General features: G+C 44.0%; 1 protein-coding gene across 3 annotated transcripts in view; it reads left to right on the forward strand.

Annotated features, from left to right (window-relative positions):
* The window catches only part of ACSL5 (acyl-CoA synthetase long chain family member 5), a 48,651-nt gene that overhangs the window by 2,349 nt on the left and 32,110 nt on the right, over positions 1-14,192 (forward strand). For 2 of the 3 annotated variants that reach the window (XM_065923326.1, XM_065923328.1), the window contains exon 1: positions 131-362. The exons of the other annotated variant lie outside the window; for it this stretch is intronic. Coding sequence is in view for 1 of the 2 variants with exons in the window: in XM_065923328.1 (XP_065779400.1) it covers positions 345-362 (18 nt within the window). In the remaining variant the exon portion in view is untranslated. Of the gene's footprint in view, positions 1-130; positions 363-14,192 lie in introns of those variants that run through there. 3 annotated transcript variants of the gene reach the window in all.

Consider the following 14,192-nt stretch of genomic DNA (forward strand, 5'->3'; position numbering starts at 1 on the left):
GTGAGTGCAGGCTGGCTGCTTTATCAGCCCTCATGGACTGCCAGTAAAGGCTCTGAAACCCAGCCAGGGGAGCTTTGGCGGCTTTTCTCCTTCTGATCAGAACACTTCCACTTTCTGTTGTGAAAGAAAAACCAGGAAGTGAAGTCCCCGAGCACGTTAGAAGCCCGCTGTAGCCTGACTCCTGGCTCAGGGCAGCTCAGACTCGGGGCTGACGGCTTGGAACCAGAGATCCTCAGCCTGCAGGGATGCTCTGAAGCCCCCCTGACCCTGGAGGAGCTGGGGTGAGGGGTGAGGACTCACGGGACTCAGAACCAGGAGGCTCCATTCCCTGGGAGCACCAAGAGATGTGGTCCCTTCACAGGGTAAGGGGGCAGCTGGAGGTATATTTAGCAAGGGGTCTTGTGGGTGTGGGGCAGAAGCCTGGGGGGCATCCTGACCCCCAGCTCTGGAGAGCTTGGAACTTCCTGTGTCCCAAGCATGTGTTGGTACTTGCTTTCTGCGGTCTCTGAAGGACTTTTTTAAACCCTCTTCATCAGGAAGGTCAAGGGGGAGGAGGAATGTGGAGCAGGAATTGGTTTTCTTTTCTCCTGCCTCTCTTGGGAAAGGGAACCACAACCCAGACCCCCTTTTGAGGGCCTGAAGCTCTGCCTATAGCTCTTCTGGGCTTTACTGGGAGGGAAGAAAGGGTACTACTGAGTCATGTTTGACTCTTTGCGACCCCATAGCATGCCAGGTCCCTCTGTCCATGGAATTTCCCAGGTAAGAATGCTGGAGTGGTTGTCATTTCCTTCTCCAAGGGACCTTCCCGACCTAGGGATCTGGGCTGGAGGGTTCCCTCGATTTTCCTGATGGATTTTGAGACCTTCCAAGGGGAAGATCTGCTAGATGTATGGCGGATGGAATGAATGCTTTTGGGATGAAGCTGGGTCTGTTTTAAGGGGTAGGGCCACAAGTTGGCCTTCATGGGGTGAGTGTTGGGAAGGGATTCCATGATTGGGGCTTACTCCCTTCTGTGAGTATCCGTCTTTTTGGTGATTTGAAAAGCAGGATTGAATCTAAACTCTGATTTATAGGTAATTGGTAGTCTTCAAAAGTAATAGAATTAAGCTAAATTTAATTTAATTTAAAAATAAAAGATTGATTCAGTTAAAAAAATTTAAAAAGGACTTATTGGTTTTGGTGATGCCGCCCTCTATATTCCAGCATGGGAGTTACTTCATGATTGTTCCCTCCAGCTGATAAATATCTGAGGCTGAACACTGACGTGTCTTGGAAGAGATGCATAATATCTTATAAATATCACTTATGCAGTTGGCACAAAAAAAGGAACACAACTAGAAATAAAACAAGAGTCACAAATAATTATAGAACAGACAGGCAATACAGCTAAGTAAAGTAGATGATACGAAATAAGATGCAGGTCGGGTGGGAAAGTCTGACAGAATGCAAGGCAGGCACATCCCAGATAAACATAGTCCAATTCAATCCCTAGGTCAGAAAGATCTCCTGGAGAAGGAAATGGCAACCCACTCCAGTATTCTTGCCTGTAAAATCCCATGGATGGAGGAGCCTGGTAGGCTACACTCCATGGGGTGGCAAAGAGTCAAACATTACTAAGCAACTTCACTCACTCAATGTAACATTGTTTTTTGTTTTTCTAAACATTATCCAGACCAAACAGGATGCTTCAACCAAGTGTATTTGTTGAGGTCCTGACCTAAAATAATCTTTTCTCCAAGTCATATTCTAACTCTCTGGGGACAATGACACCTAAAATAATATCAGTGTATCATTGAATGCCTAAATGCTAAACATGTAGTGGGGACTCCAGATACAAGAAGTAGGCTGGGGGTTAGGGAAGGAGAAAGTATGTGGAAACGAAGCAGGAGAGGGAATAGGAAGCCAGTTAAGCACCAGATCATCATGGGTACTCTGACATTAATTAAGACAATATTAGGAGGTAGGTAGTGAAGAGAGTAGGCTCAGAGAGGTGAAGCCAGTTGTCAATTGGAATTGAAGCTACAGTCTGTGTGATGCTAAAAGACATGTTCCATCCACCTCTGTGTAGAGTTAGCCTTTCTTTGCATTTCCTAGATATTTTCATTTGTAAAAAGATTCTTATGTATGGTGACCTAGGTGGTAGGTAGGTAGGTAGATAGGTAGATATTGACTTCATATAGCTATTAGAGACTTTTTAGGTTGATATTTTTCTAGAATGCAAATAATACAGCTATCATTCATTGACTTTACTGTGGGAGCAGTGCTGTGTTTACTGTTTTGTGGGGCTTTCATCTCTTGATCTTCAAAAACAGTCCTATGATAGGTAGGTATGGTTTTTTGTAGATGGGGAAACCAAGACTGGGAAACAAACTGGATACAGTATGAAAAGACTGGAGTGGAATCTGGCTCATTTAGTTCTGAGGGCAAACTCTGTCTCCATTTCTGATGAGTCTAGTTTTGTGCATGGACCTAAGAGTAACAAACTAGGAGAAATTTCTTTTTTGCAAATCCTCCCACTTTTCGTCCATGGAAATTGAAAGCAGATCGATCAGTGGTTGCCAGGGATGGGGAGGAAAGAAGAGTAACTGCTTAATGGGGAGAGGATTTCCTTTGGGGATGACGCAAGTGTTTTGAATCTAGATAGAGGTGGTTGTACAACATTATGAATATACTAAGTGCCCACTGAATTGTTCACTGTTAAGTGGTTCATTTTATAAAGTTACATGATTGTGAAAATGAAGTTGCTCGGTCGTGTCCAACTCTTTGCGACCCCGTGGACTGTAGCCTACCAGGCTCCTCCGTCCATGGGATTCTCCAGGGAAGAATACTGGAGTGGGTTGCCATTTCCTTCTCCAGGGGATCTTCCCAACCCAGGGATCAAAGCCGGGTCTCCCACATTGCAGGCAGACGCTTTAACGTCTGAGCCACCTCCCTCCCTCCCGCCACCCCGCCCCCGCCCAGCCAAAAAAAACACAAAAAACTCCCGCTTCTTGGCAGGTGAATTCCTAAACCAGGATTTGGAGATTTCTCAGAAACCAGGAATGTGATTTCTGTTTCTGTCTGTCTCATATGCCTGGCCAGCAGATGAACTGACTCCCATCTGAGATGTGACCTCAGGTGACCCATGTCTGGACACATCCGGCCAGGGAGACATGTCTCCAGCAGCCCTGAGGTCAGCCATCGCTTTTACTCTCACCGCACCCTGCTGTAAACACATCCTGGTCTATTTCTTCCCCCGTATAACTGTGCATCCTGAGATCAGAAATGCACTTCTCATTCCTTCCCTGGCACAGAGCCTGGTATTTCCCAGGCTCTTAATTCATGTCATTAAGATAAATAAGAGCTTTGAAGCTCGGAAGGTTAGGCAGCCCTTGGACTGCTGTTACCAGGCCATGGTACCCACCCTCTGTTGGGGAGCTGGTTGTAGACCTCTGGGTCTCTCCATGGGTCATTCTACTCTAAGAGGTTGAGGTGGCGGTGGGAGGATGCAGGAGTTTCACAAGGTTGAGGGAGACCACAGAGTCTCCAATTAGAAATCCTCTGTTTGAATGCAAATGAGGCGATGGTAAGACATTTGCATAGAAGTCGAAGGGCAGTTATAGTACAAAGTCCACGACCAACTCTTCACTTTGGGGACTTCTCAAAATAGAACATCTGATATTGACAAGGAGTTGGATGTCAAGGTAAGTGGAAGAGGGGAAAAAGGAAGCTTATCTTCACTGAGGGCTTCCCATGTGCCAGGCAGTATACTGGAAGGTTCATCCAAAGCAAGGATACTAACCTGCCCCTTCTAGAGTGCAATGGAGGGAAACTGATGCTCAATGACATTAAGTAACTGTCAAAGTAGGAGAAATCAAACAGGGCCACCTATTTGGTAGATGGTAGTGCTGATACTCAGGTACCTGGAAAGTGTAGGGCCTTAAAAGGAGCTGAGACTCTGGGGAATAAAGCTTGTTGTTTGCACATTGCCTTTTCATACTGTTCGTGGGGTTCTCAAGGCAAGAATGCTGAAGTGGTTTGCCATTCCATTCACCAGCAGACCATGTTTTGTCAGAACTCTCCACCATGACCCGTCTGTCTTGGGTGACCCTACATGGCTTGGCTCATAATTTCATTGAGTTAGGCCAGGCTGTGGTCCATGTGATCAGTGTGGTTAGTTTTTCTGTGTTATGACTTTCTGTCTGCCCTCTGATGGATGAGAATAAGAGGCTTGTGCAAGCTTCTTGATGGGAGGGACTGGCTGTGGGGAAAACTGGGTCTTGTTCTGGTGGGCAAGGACAGACTCAGTAAGTTTCTAATCCAATTATCTGCTGCTGGGTAGAGTTGTGTTCCCTCCCTGTGGTGTGGCCTGAGGCCACTTGCACTTTGAGTCTGGTGAGCCCTGACCTTTGGCCCAACCAGTAGTGTGAAGACTAATTCTGCAAAGAGGCCTCCTTCCCAACCTCTTGCATCAGCCTGTCTTTATCCTGGCCTGCAGTGACTTAGTCCTAGCACTTTGTCAAGCCTATCTATGTACAGGCTCTTATCAACTCCAGCGGACGGTACTGGCTCTGCTGACCTCCATGCTCTTATAATTCACTTGATCAGCAATAAGCTTGGAAGGCCTTTGGAAATGTTTAATGAAGCAAGGCTTTCCTTGGGGTTGGGCTGCTGGACTGCAACTTGTTGGAAGTGCAGTAGTAGATCAAAGCTGACCGAGTTTATCTGAGATCCAGTGGGATTTGTCACCGCCTGTCACCAGGTTATGAGTGGCTCAGCAACTATTCTGTACTATCCTCGTGGACTGAGGTAAGATGATTTTGGCATTTGACTTAATGAGGGCTTTCCTGGTAAATTTTACCCAACCCAACTGGCCAAGGTTGGCACCCTAATGTTCTTTGGTGTTCGGGAACTGAATGACTCCTGTGCTGCAGTGTCTATACCAGGCTCCACTGTCTTATTCAGTCATTTGGAAGTCTTTTCTTTTTCCCTCTCAACTAAAGGCAGATCCTCTACCCCCATCAGAAGTGCCTCTTCACCATTTCCCTTCATCCACCATTTCCCTTCATGCTTGTCCTGCTCTTGTGTCTCCAACCATGCCCCACCTCTTACCCAACATCTGGGTATTCCTCTTCCTCTCTTCTCGGAGGTTTATCCTGCCTAATGTGGTCACCACTCTTGCCATGGAAGAGTGGATGGAGAGACACAGACAACAGTGGAGAAAGATGGTTTGGCGACAGTGACCCTGGTTGGGGTCATAGTTGGGGTCTTAGCAGCCATGGGCTTCCTTTGTGGGGTGCTCATCCTTGATTGACCCTGGACAAAAGGCTATTGGCAATAAAGCCAGGGGATCAAGGACCACACATCCTTGAGGAGCTAGTGCTCTTTGGAGGTACCTCCACCATCTCCAGTCTACACTGGCTTCTCCTTCAAATTCATTAGCTCATCTTCCACACTGCATCCTTCTATAAGTGTTTTTAGTGTTTAATGGACCCATAAGGCCCCAGAGGGCAGGAGCTGTGTCTTCTAAGTGTTTGGCCCTCTGCACATGGCACAATGGTGAATACACAGGTACATTACCGGGTATACACCAGTGTATACAAACAAGATCCTAGTTTGCCTTATTCAAAAGAAATGCTATGTAAATTTAAAGCACAGAGGATAAATGTATCTCTTGCCACACACACACACTTTGTCCAGCCCAGCAGATGCTCCCAGAGCTGGGGTACATTTCACAGCACATTTGTTTCCCACCTGAGGAAGTGGCTTTATCCCCTGATGGACTAAGAACTCTGAATGTACTTTCCCCATTGATGAACCTACTGCCTGGCAAACAGTAAGTACTTGTTGTTAGAAAACACCGCGGGAAGAAAGAGCCGCCTCTAAGGACCGGTGGTAAAAGGCCTTTAATGGGTGGGCGCTCTCGGGCAGATCTCCCGGGGAGGGGCGGGTGAGCGAGGAGACAAAGGGAGTCCGCGAGGAAGGAGAGGTGGGGAGAGGTTTTATAGCCCGGGCCGGCGCCCAGGTCAGGTCCTTCTATATAAGGAAGAAAGCACCGGCTACAGCGGCGGTGGGTGTCCAAGGGCTCTGTGTCGGCTCCTGATCGGACCAGGCTGCAGGGGGGGTCTGTCCCCGGAAGTTTAGCCAGCCTCCGGAACTTGTCTGCGGCACTTTTCCCGGGGCATGCCTCAACATACCCGACCTTTCACTTGTTTATTTGAATACTTGCAGGATGAATGAAGCTTGACCTCACTCAGGTCAGGCTGTTGAGTGTTGCCCTTTCTATGGCAGGAAGCCCCAGATGTGGCATTTCTGAAGAGGGCTAGGCGACCCTGCCCCCATACCTACCTGCACTCCCTGCCCCACTGGGCATAGGCGCACGTCATGCTCATTGCAGAGTTGAATTTGGCAAACTCTTTCCTACCCCAGACCACCCCCCTCAACCCTGCCCTTCTCTAAACATGTGACAATGGTGAATGAAAGGGGAAGATGACTCTCTGGCACTCTGGGCTAAGACAGTCTCCGCCTAGGGGTGCTTGCAGCCCAAATTGTCTGCTGAGCCCCAGGAAACACGTAAGACCCAAACCCAAGGACTGAGCAGATTCAACTCCAATACCATAGCTTTTCTTGTGCTATTTGGCAGCAGAGACATCTCCAGTGTGTATACATCACAACCCTGAGGATTTGTTTACAGTTAGTGGGCCAGGGGACCTGTCCCAAGGCCAGCCCTCCCCTTCTCTCTGCCAGCTGCCCGACAAACTGGAACTGTTGGGTATGGCCTGGGAACTGGGCTAGGAACAGCAAGGTCTGGGAGACTGGTATATCTCTTCTGTTTTAATTATTGTAATTAGAATCTTTCCATGGCTGGAAATGACTTCTTCACTATCCTTGGGGTTTTAACAGGGACCCCATTTGGTAATGGTGTCTTCCTGCTTGGCCCCACATGAATAATCCTGTGGAAGGGAAAAAAGAGGCCCTTGGCCGTCTGCCTGGGGACATCCCAGGCAGTGTGTGTTTTAGAGTGCACTGGGTGTCAGGTCCCCAGGTGAGAAGAGCCCCCGAGGTTTGGGAACCCAGCCCTGTGTGGTGGAGAAGGCTAGAGGCTAGAGCCAGGCAGTGGCCTGAGCACCTGGGCGCTGGTGAGTGGCTGGGAAGTTATCTGTAGTCTTGTAGTCAGGATGTTGCGCCAGCCTCTGTTTTCAGCAACTGCTGAGAATGAAGAAAGATGTAATTTTGGGTACACTTTGGCCCCGTGACTCAAAGTTCACCTTTGGTTTCTTATCTGCTAAGGGCATTGATCTGGTTACTCTCGGAGCTGCTGTCCAGACTGGTGGGTGAAAGGAGCGTGGGCAACAGGCTGCTGACGGAACGTGGCTTTAGTGGTGAGGGAGGCTTCGTTCTAGAAATGAGGCTAAGGCTGTATTCTCAGGCATAGTCACGTGAAAGGTCTCCAGCCAACGTGGTGGAACTTCCTAAGTCAGCTGCCTGAGTTGGAGGTGGGATAATACAGAGTTGTTCACTTTAAGTTTTTGTTTTATTTTGTTTTTTAAGCGTGACCATTACAGATTAAACGATATATCGCCTCAAGTGCTATGTTCCCAGTGAGACCTACTCTAACCTCCCTAATTAAAACTCACACCACTGCTGTCCCCTCATTCCTCTTTCCCTACTATAGTTTTGTTTTAACTTTTTATTTGGTGTTGGGGTATAGCCAATTAACAGTGTTGTGATAGTTTTCAGATGAACAGCAAAGGGACTCTGCATACATATGCATGCACCCATTTTCCCCCAGACTCCCCTGCCATCCAGGCTGCCATATAACACTGAGCAGTTTCCATGACCTACTGGGGTTGTATTTTACTGGGGAGCTCAACAGCAAACCTGAACAAGAATTAGATTATAGAATACTGTGCAATAAAAACTATCTCCCCAGCACCTGGAATGATGCTAATGATATCTGAGCCACCAAGGAAGTCAGTGATATATAGACAAGCCCTTAAGTATCTTGGGCTGAATGACTGAATAGTCAAATTTTCTGGAAAATCCATTCATAAAAACTCCTCTTCAGTCTGTCTTTTCCTATGAGGATTATTCTTTCAGGAACACAAAAGCATACACTACATTGCCCAAGCAGTTTTTCCCTTTGTTGTTGTTGTTGTTGTTTAGTTACTCACTCATATCCAACTCTTTGTGACCCCATGGACTGCAGCACACCAGGCTTCCCTGTCCTTCACTATCTCCTGGAGCTTGCCCAAACTCATGTCCATTTAGTCAGTGATGCCATCAACCATCTTGTCCTCTGCTGTCCTCTTCTCCTCCTGCCTTCAATCTTTCCCAGCATCAGGGTCTTTTCCAATGAGTTGGCTCTTTGCAGTACTTCGTGATATTTTGTGTGTGTGTGTGAAGTCACTTCAGTTGTGACCAACTCTTAGTGACCCTATGGTCTGTAACCCACTAGGCTACTCTATCCATGAACTTCTCCAGGCAAGAATACTGGAGTGGATTGCCATGCCCTCCTCCAGGAGATCTTCCCGACCCAGAGTTAGAACCCGTGTCTCTTTTGTCTCCTGCATTGGCAAGCAGGAGGTTTGTTTTTTTTTTTTTTTTTTACCACTAGTGCCCCCTGGGAAGCCTGATATTTCACATAGTTCTTTCCTTATCAATATACACAGATCTGCTTTATTTTCCTTAATGTGCTCAGTTGCTCAGTCGTGTCCAACTCTTTGTGACCCCCCAGAGTGTAGCCCACCAGGCTCCTCTGTCCATGGGATTTTCCCAAAAAGACTACTGGAGTGGGTTGCCATTTCCTCCTCCAGAATTCTCTTTAATACCTGCCAATAATTCTGTTGTATGTAAGTGGTATAATTTATCTGGTTATTCTCCTATCAAGGAAGACTTTTCTGATGTCTGACATTATCAGCAATCCTATAAACTTAATGATGATGAACATAATAGCTAATACCTGAGCCTGTGGGTCAGGCATTGTTCTAGGCACCATACAGGTACATTAACTTCTTTAATCATGAGGATAGCCTTATGAGAGAGATATTAGTATTGCCATTTTATAGACACAGAAGTACACAGAGGTTATTTACCCTAGGTCACAAAGCTGATCACAAAGATTGGGTGCAACCTGACTCAGAATCCACATTTCTAACCCATGACTCAAACAGCTGCTTAAAGTGATGCCCTTTATTGAACTTAGGTCTTTCTACAAGATAAATTACTAGTCGTGTCCTTAGGTCAAAAGGCACATAATTTAAATTGTGGTTTCAGACAATGGACACATCCCTAAGGAGACTGCCCCAAATTTACATCTCCGTGATTGATCCTGCATGTAATACTGCTTCCTCATTACTTATCTGGGATTTCATTTAGATTTGCATTTTAGAAAACTGTAAGTGAAGTTGAATGTCTTTCCCGGTTTTAAGTAACCTGTTTGTTTTGCTATGAACTTTCTGGTCATTCCCTCTGCTGTTGGTCTTATTGGGTTATGTGCTGTTTTTCATTGACTTCTAAGCATTTCTACTGAGGAAATGAGCTCTTTGCCTAGCTGGAATATTTGATACTATTCCCAGTTTATCTTTGACTTTGTCTTTGATATCTTTTCTGCAAGGCAAGTATCTTTTAAAGCTTTGCACAACCCAACATTTTCCTTGCACAGCTTCTCGGTTTTGTGTCTGTCTTGAGTCTTCTTCTTGTCAGAATGATAAACAATTCTCTCACATTTTTATCCCCCAGTATTCTCACAGCTTTCAATGTTTTATATCTTGTCTTTGGTCCATCTTCAATGTATTTTCTAAAATAATTAACTTATTTCTGGTTGCGCTGGGTCTTTGTTGCTGCTTACATGCTTTCTCTAGTTGCAGAGACCGAGGGCTACTCTTTCGTTCAGGTACACAAGCTTCTCACTGCAGTGGCTTCTCTCATTCCAGATCACAGGCTGGGATCTGCAACAGATAAACTCTGTAGTTGCCACCCTCGGGCTCAGTAGTTGTAGCACATGGGCTTAGTTGCTCTGCAGCATGTGGAAAACGATGGGGGAAAAGCCCAGGGATCGAACCCATGTCCCCTGCATTTACAGGCAGATTCTTATCCACTGTACTACCAGAGAATTCCTTCCAGTGTATTTTTGTTTTAGGGGTAAGAGAGAAATCAGCTTTAGGTATTCTGTTTGAATGGCTAGTCAGTTGTTTCAACCCATTGATTGAAAGTGAAAAAAAAAAATCTATCTTAATTTGGACTGCAATTTAGTATATGATAATAGCATCCACTGAGGCTGTTTCAGGATTATCTCATTACATAGACTTGTATTGATAACCAAGAGAAAATTTCCATGGTAAGCAAATTTGGTAGTGTTTACTTCACTGTTACCCACCCAATTCCTGTTATTTATTCAAAAATTTTCAATTTTTTAAAGTTTTATTCTTCTGGGTGAGTTTTAACTTATTCGTTTCCCAAGAAAATCTTGTTGGTCTTTATTAGGGTTGCATTCAATGTATTTAGAAAGATAGGACCCCTTGACTATTTCAAGTATATCTTTCCATTTTTCTCAAGGTGTCACTTTGTAAATATAGGTTTTATACATTTATTCTTATATACACTATTGGGAATGGCACCTTTTCCATTATTTTCAAAATATAGGAAAGCTGTTGATTTTCTGGCTATGATTTGGTAACTGGCCACCTTACTGAAGGCTTCCCTGATGACTCAGCAGACAACAAATCTGCCTGCAATGCAGGAGATGCAGGAGACATGAGTTTGATCCCTGGGTTGGGAAGATCCTTTAGAGGAGGAAATAGCAATCTACTCCAGTATCTTGCCTGGAAAATCCCATGGACAGAGGAACCTGGCGGGCTATAGTCCAAAGAGTTAGATAAGAGTGACTGAGATGAGATGACACCTTATTGACACATCTCACGGTATCTAATTGCCTCTTATTTCTTTAGAGGAAATTTAGGATTCCCCTCTCAGTTACTTTTTTTAAAATTGGGAAATATGACAACAAATTTCATCTTGGATATAACTGAATATTGTTCCTTTTGAATTTTGAATGATTTAAAATAGCATAGGTACCTGGATCCTGGATGAAGGATGAGCAAGAAATATTGGTTTTTTTAAAAAAATAAAAATAACAATGGCATGGTTAGTTGAGATTTACCCCCTTTAAGAACCAGTGCTTTTCTGTATCTGACTTTAAAAATTATTATTATTTAAAAAAATAAAATAAAATAAAAAATAAGAATTATTATTATTTAAAATTATTATTGAAATATAGTTGATTTACAATGTAGTTTCAGGTGTACAGCAAAGTGACTCAGTTATTCATATGTATATAAATATATATATTCTTTTTTTACATTCTCTTTCATTATAAGTTATTATACTGAGTATAGTTCCCTGTGCTATGTCCTCATTATCAGCTTTTCCTCTGGCTAGATTTGCGAAACAGGTTTGTTGTCTCAAATCATATTACCTTTTATTTTTTAGTAGAAGAAAACTATTTGCTACAGAAGAGTAAAGGTATAAGGAAATGTGAAAATTCCTTAGTTCTTGACAAAACTGGGTGAAGGATCTTTCAATAGAACACTTATGTGATTCACACTCAATGCATATTAAGGAAGAGTTGATCAGTTCCTCCCAAGTGTACTCATGAGGCTATTGGTTTGAAATGTCCTATTGATCTTTTGCCATTATTTTGAAATGTGTCTATACATATTAACTATTCAGTTAAGGAGTGAAATGTTGTTTGGCCTCTAAATCATGTCTGACTCTTTTGCAACCCTATGGACTGTATCCCACTAGGCTCTTCTGTCCATGACATTTTTTCCCATGCAAGAATACTGGAGTGGGTTGCCATTTCCTTCTCCAAGGGATATTCTCAACCCAGGGATCGAACCCACATCTCCTGCATTGGCAGGGGGATTCCTCACTGCTGAGCCAGCAGGAAAGCCCTTGAATGAAATGAAGCCCTCCTAAACTGGAGGTGGGAGAAATTTAAGGGAAATAACCATGAAGTCTGGGTTAGAACTTAAAGCCCAACCAAGAAAGCAGAACTTTCATATATAGCCTCCTAAATAACACACAGGTCTATCTGGGGTCATTATGAGTTGTGAAGACTGTGACATAGTGTCTAGGAGACAGTAGGTAATTCAGGATGGAAGAATGTTGATTAATTGGGTATAAGAACTTGGGGACTCTGGACTCTCTTTTAACAAGCTTCCTATCGCCACAGAATGAGCCCATACATGCAGGAGAGTACAAAAACCAGTTAAACCCAAATGAGTGGGCCACATTCTAGAAGGCAACTTTAAAAAAAAAAAAAAACTTATAATTGCAATATATATCTCATTATTGCATAGAAAAATAATTAGTTCTTCAAGCTTAAAAGCAAAGATAATTTGTCTTATTGTCCTTTGAGTTCCAGAAATCCAGAGTAACAGAATTACATATTTCTAGGCTGGATTTTTTGCCCACTGAACACTGCAGATGACTTCATCTGATAAGATCCATCCTGTGGCTGCCTCTAAACCTGGAGGAATAGATTGACCCTGACCGGCGGCTTTTGATGTGTTAGAAATACATCCTTTCACCATCTGTTATTCCAAAACCAATGCCTTGTCAAAATATTGATTGGGAGTGCATGTCTTAAGATTGTCCAGAGTGATTTTTTATAAGATTGGAGAGCTTGTGGGTGGGGGAGTTTTATTAAGGGGAAAATGAGTCAACTGAGAGTATGTAGGACAGATAATTCTGAACTAGAAAACTGATCATTTATTCAGTAACCACTCATTGAAAGTTTCCTCTGTGCCAAGCATGGTGCTTGGCATCATGATTGGAAGCACTGCAGTGAACAAAACAAAAGTCCCCATTCCAATGAAAGCATCAGTTTAATAGGGGCAGTGGACCAGGACTGTTTAAGATAGCTGACAGTGACATAAAGAAGAGAAAGCAGGGTATATGATAGCCTCTGAGGTCCAGTAGGGTGATCCTAGAGAGTCTCTGAAGAAATGACTTGGAGTTGAGATCCTACCTAGAAGCAATACACGACCATTTCAAATCTGCGGGATAGCGTTTCAGGCTAAAAAGAAGAGCAAAGGCAGAGACCCTAGGATTGGAGTAGACCTATGCTTGAAGAGCAGAATACATGGAAGAAAAATAAAATCTTTTAAGTGGAAGGAATAATAAGAAGAAAAATTATTTGTGGACTATAGGGATAATCTGAAAGACTCATAGCAATAAACATCGTTGACCAAAAACTTGAATTTAGAATAGAAAGGGTCATTTAGGGACTTTATCCAAAGAAAACAAGACTTAAGACATGCTGCCCCAAATCTTCAAAGGAGCAAAACCCAAAGGTGAGTATGAGGTGGTCACAACTTAGGTAGCAAGGCTTGTCCTGGGAGCTTGCAAGCAGGTTTGAAGGCAGAAGGTGTCCTTCAGCCAGCTTGAAAAGTCAGTATGTCAGGAGCCAGATGAGTGATGTTGGCTCTGGCCATCCAAACCACGGAGGAAAGGAGGGCCCTGGAGAGAATCAGGGGAAGGGCTGAGGACAGATGGGCATCAGAGGGGGTGGGGCTGAGGCATGTCAGTGTTACCACATCAAAAAGCAGAGGAAGCTTTCCACTTGGGGGAAGCCTGTGGCTTGTTTGACCATCTGTAGATAACCTCAAACAGGAACTCCTAGCTACAGCATGACACAGCCCTCCTTCCTCTTTTTTTAAGGCTATGGCACTTCTCCCTGCCCCATTCTTTCCCAACTGGGAGTGACATTAGGAACGAGGAAATGCTTGCAGGGGTTTCTGTGGAGCGACAGGTCCAGAATTGTAATTCAAGTGACACAGGACACATGACGGGTGGCTTTCCCCCTTGTTATTTGAGCACCTCTGGAAATGTTAATAGATTCTAAAGTTTAGAATGGTAACCAGTCCAGTACTGGTATAACCTGAAGGTCTTGCCTTCTTTCAGCTCTTCATTTTCTCCCATTTAAGCAGTGAGAGAGTTCCATGATATGGTTGCAAATTCTCTCTAGTGCCAGCATCCTCAGTTTCAAAATGTGTCTGTGTTGTATATCAAAGAGGAGACTATCAAGATAGCGAAATGACAACCTATACATTGGGAGAAAATATTTGAAAATTATATATCTGAAAATGATCTAGTATCTGTAATATATAAAGAAAGTTTGCAACTCAACAACTAAAGGACAAATAGCT

The sequence above is a fragment of the Muntiacus reevesi genome, chromosome 2 (genome assembly GCF_963930625.1).
Source record: "Muntiacus reevesi chromosome 2, mMunRee1.1, whole genome shotgun sequence".
Classification (NCBI taxonomy): Eukaryota; Metazoa; Chordata; class Mammalia; order Artiodactyla; family Cervidae; genus Muntiacus; species Muntiacus reevesi.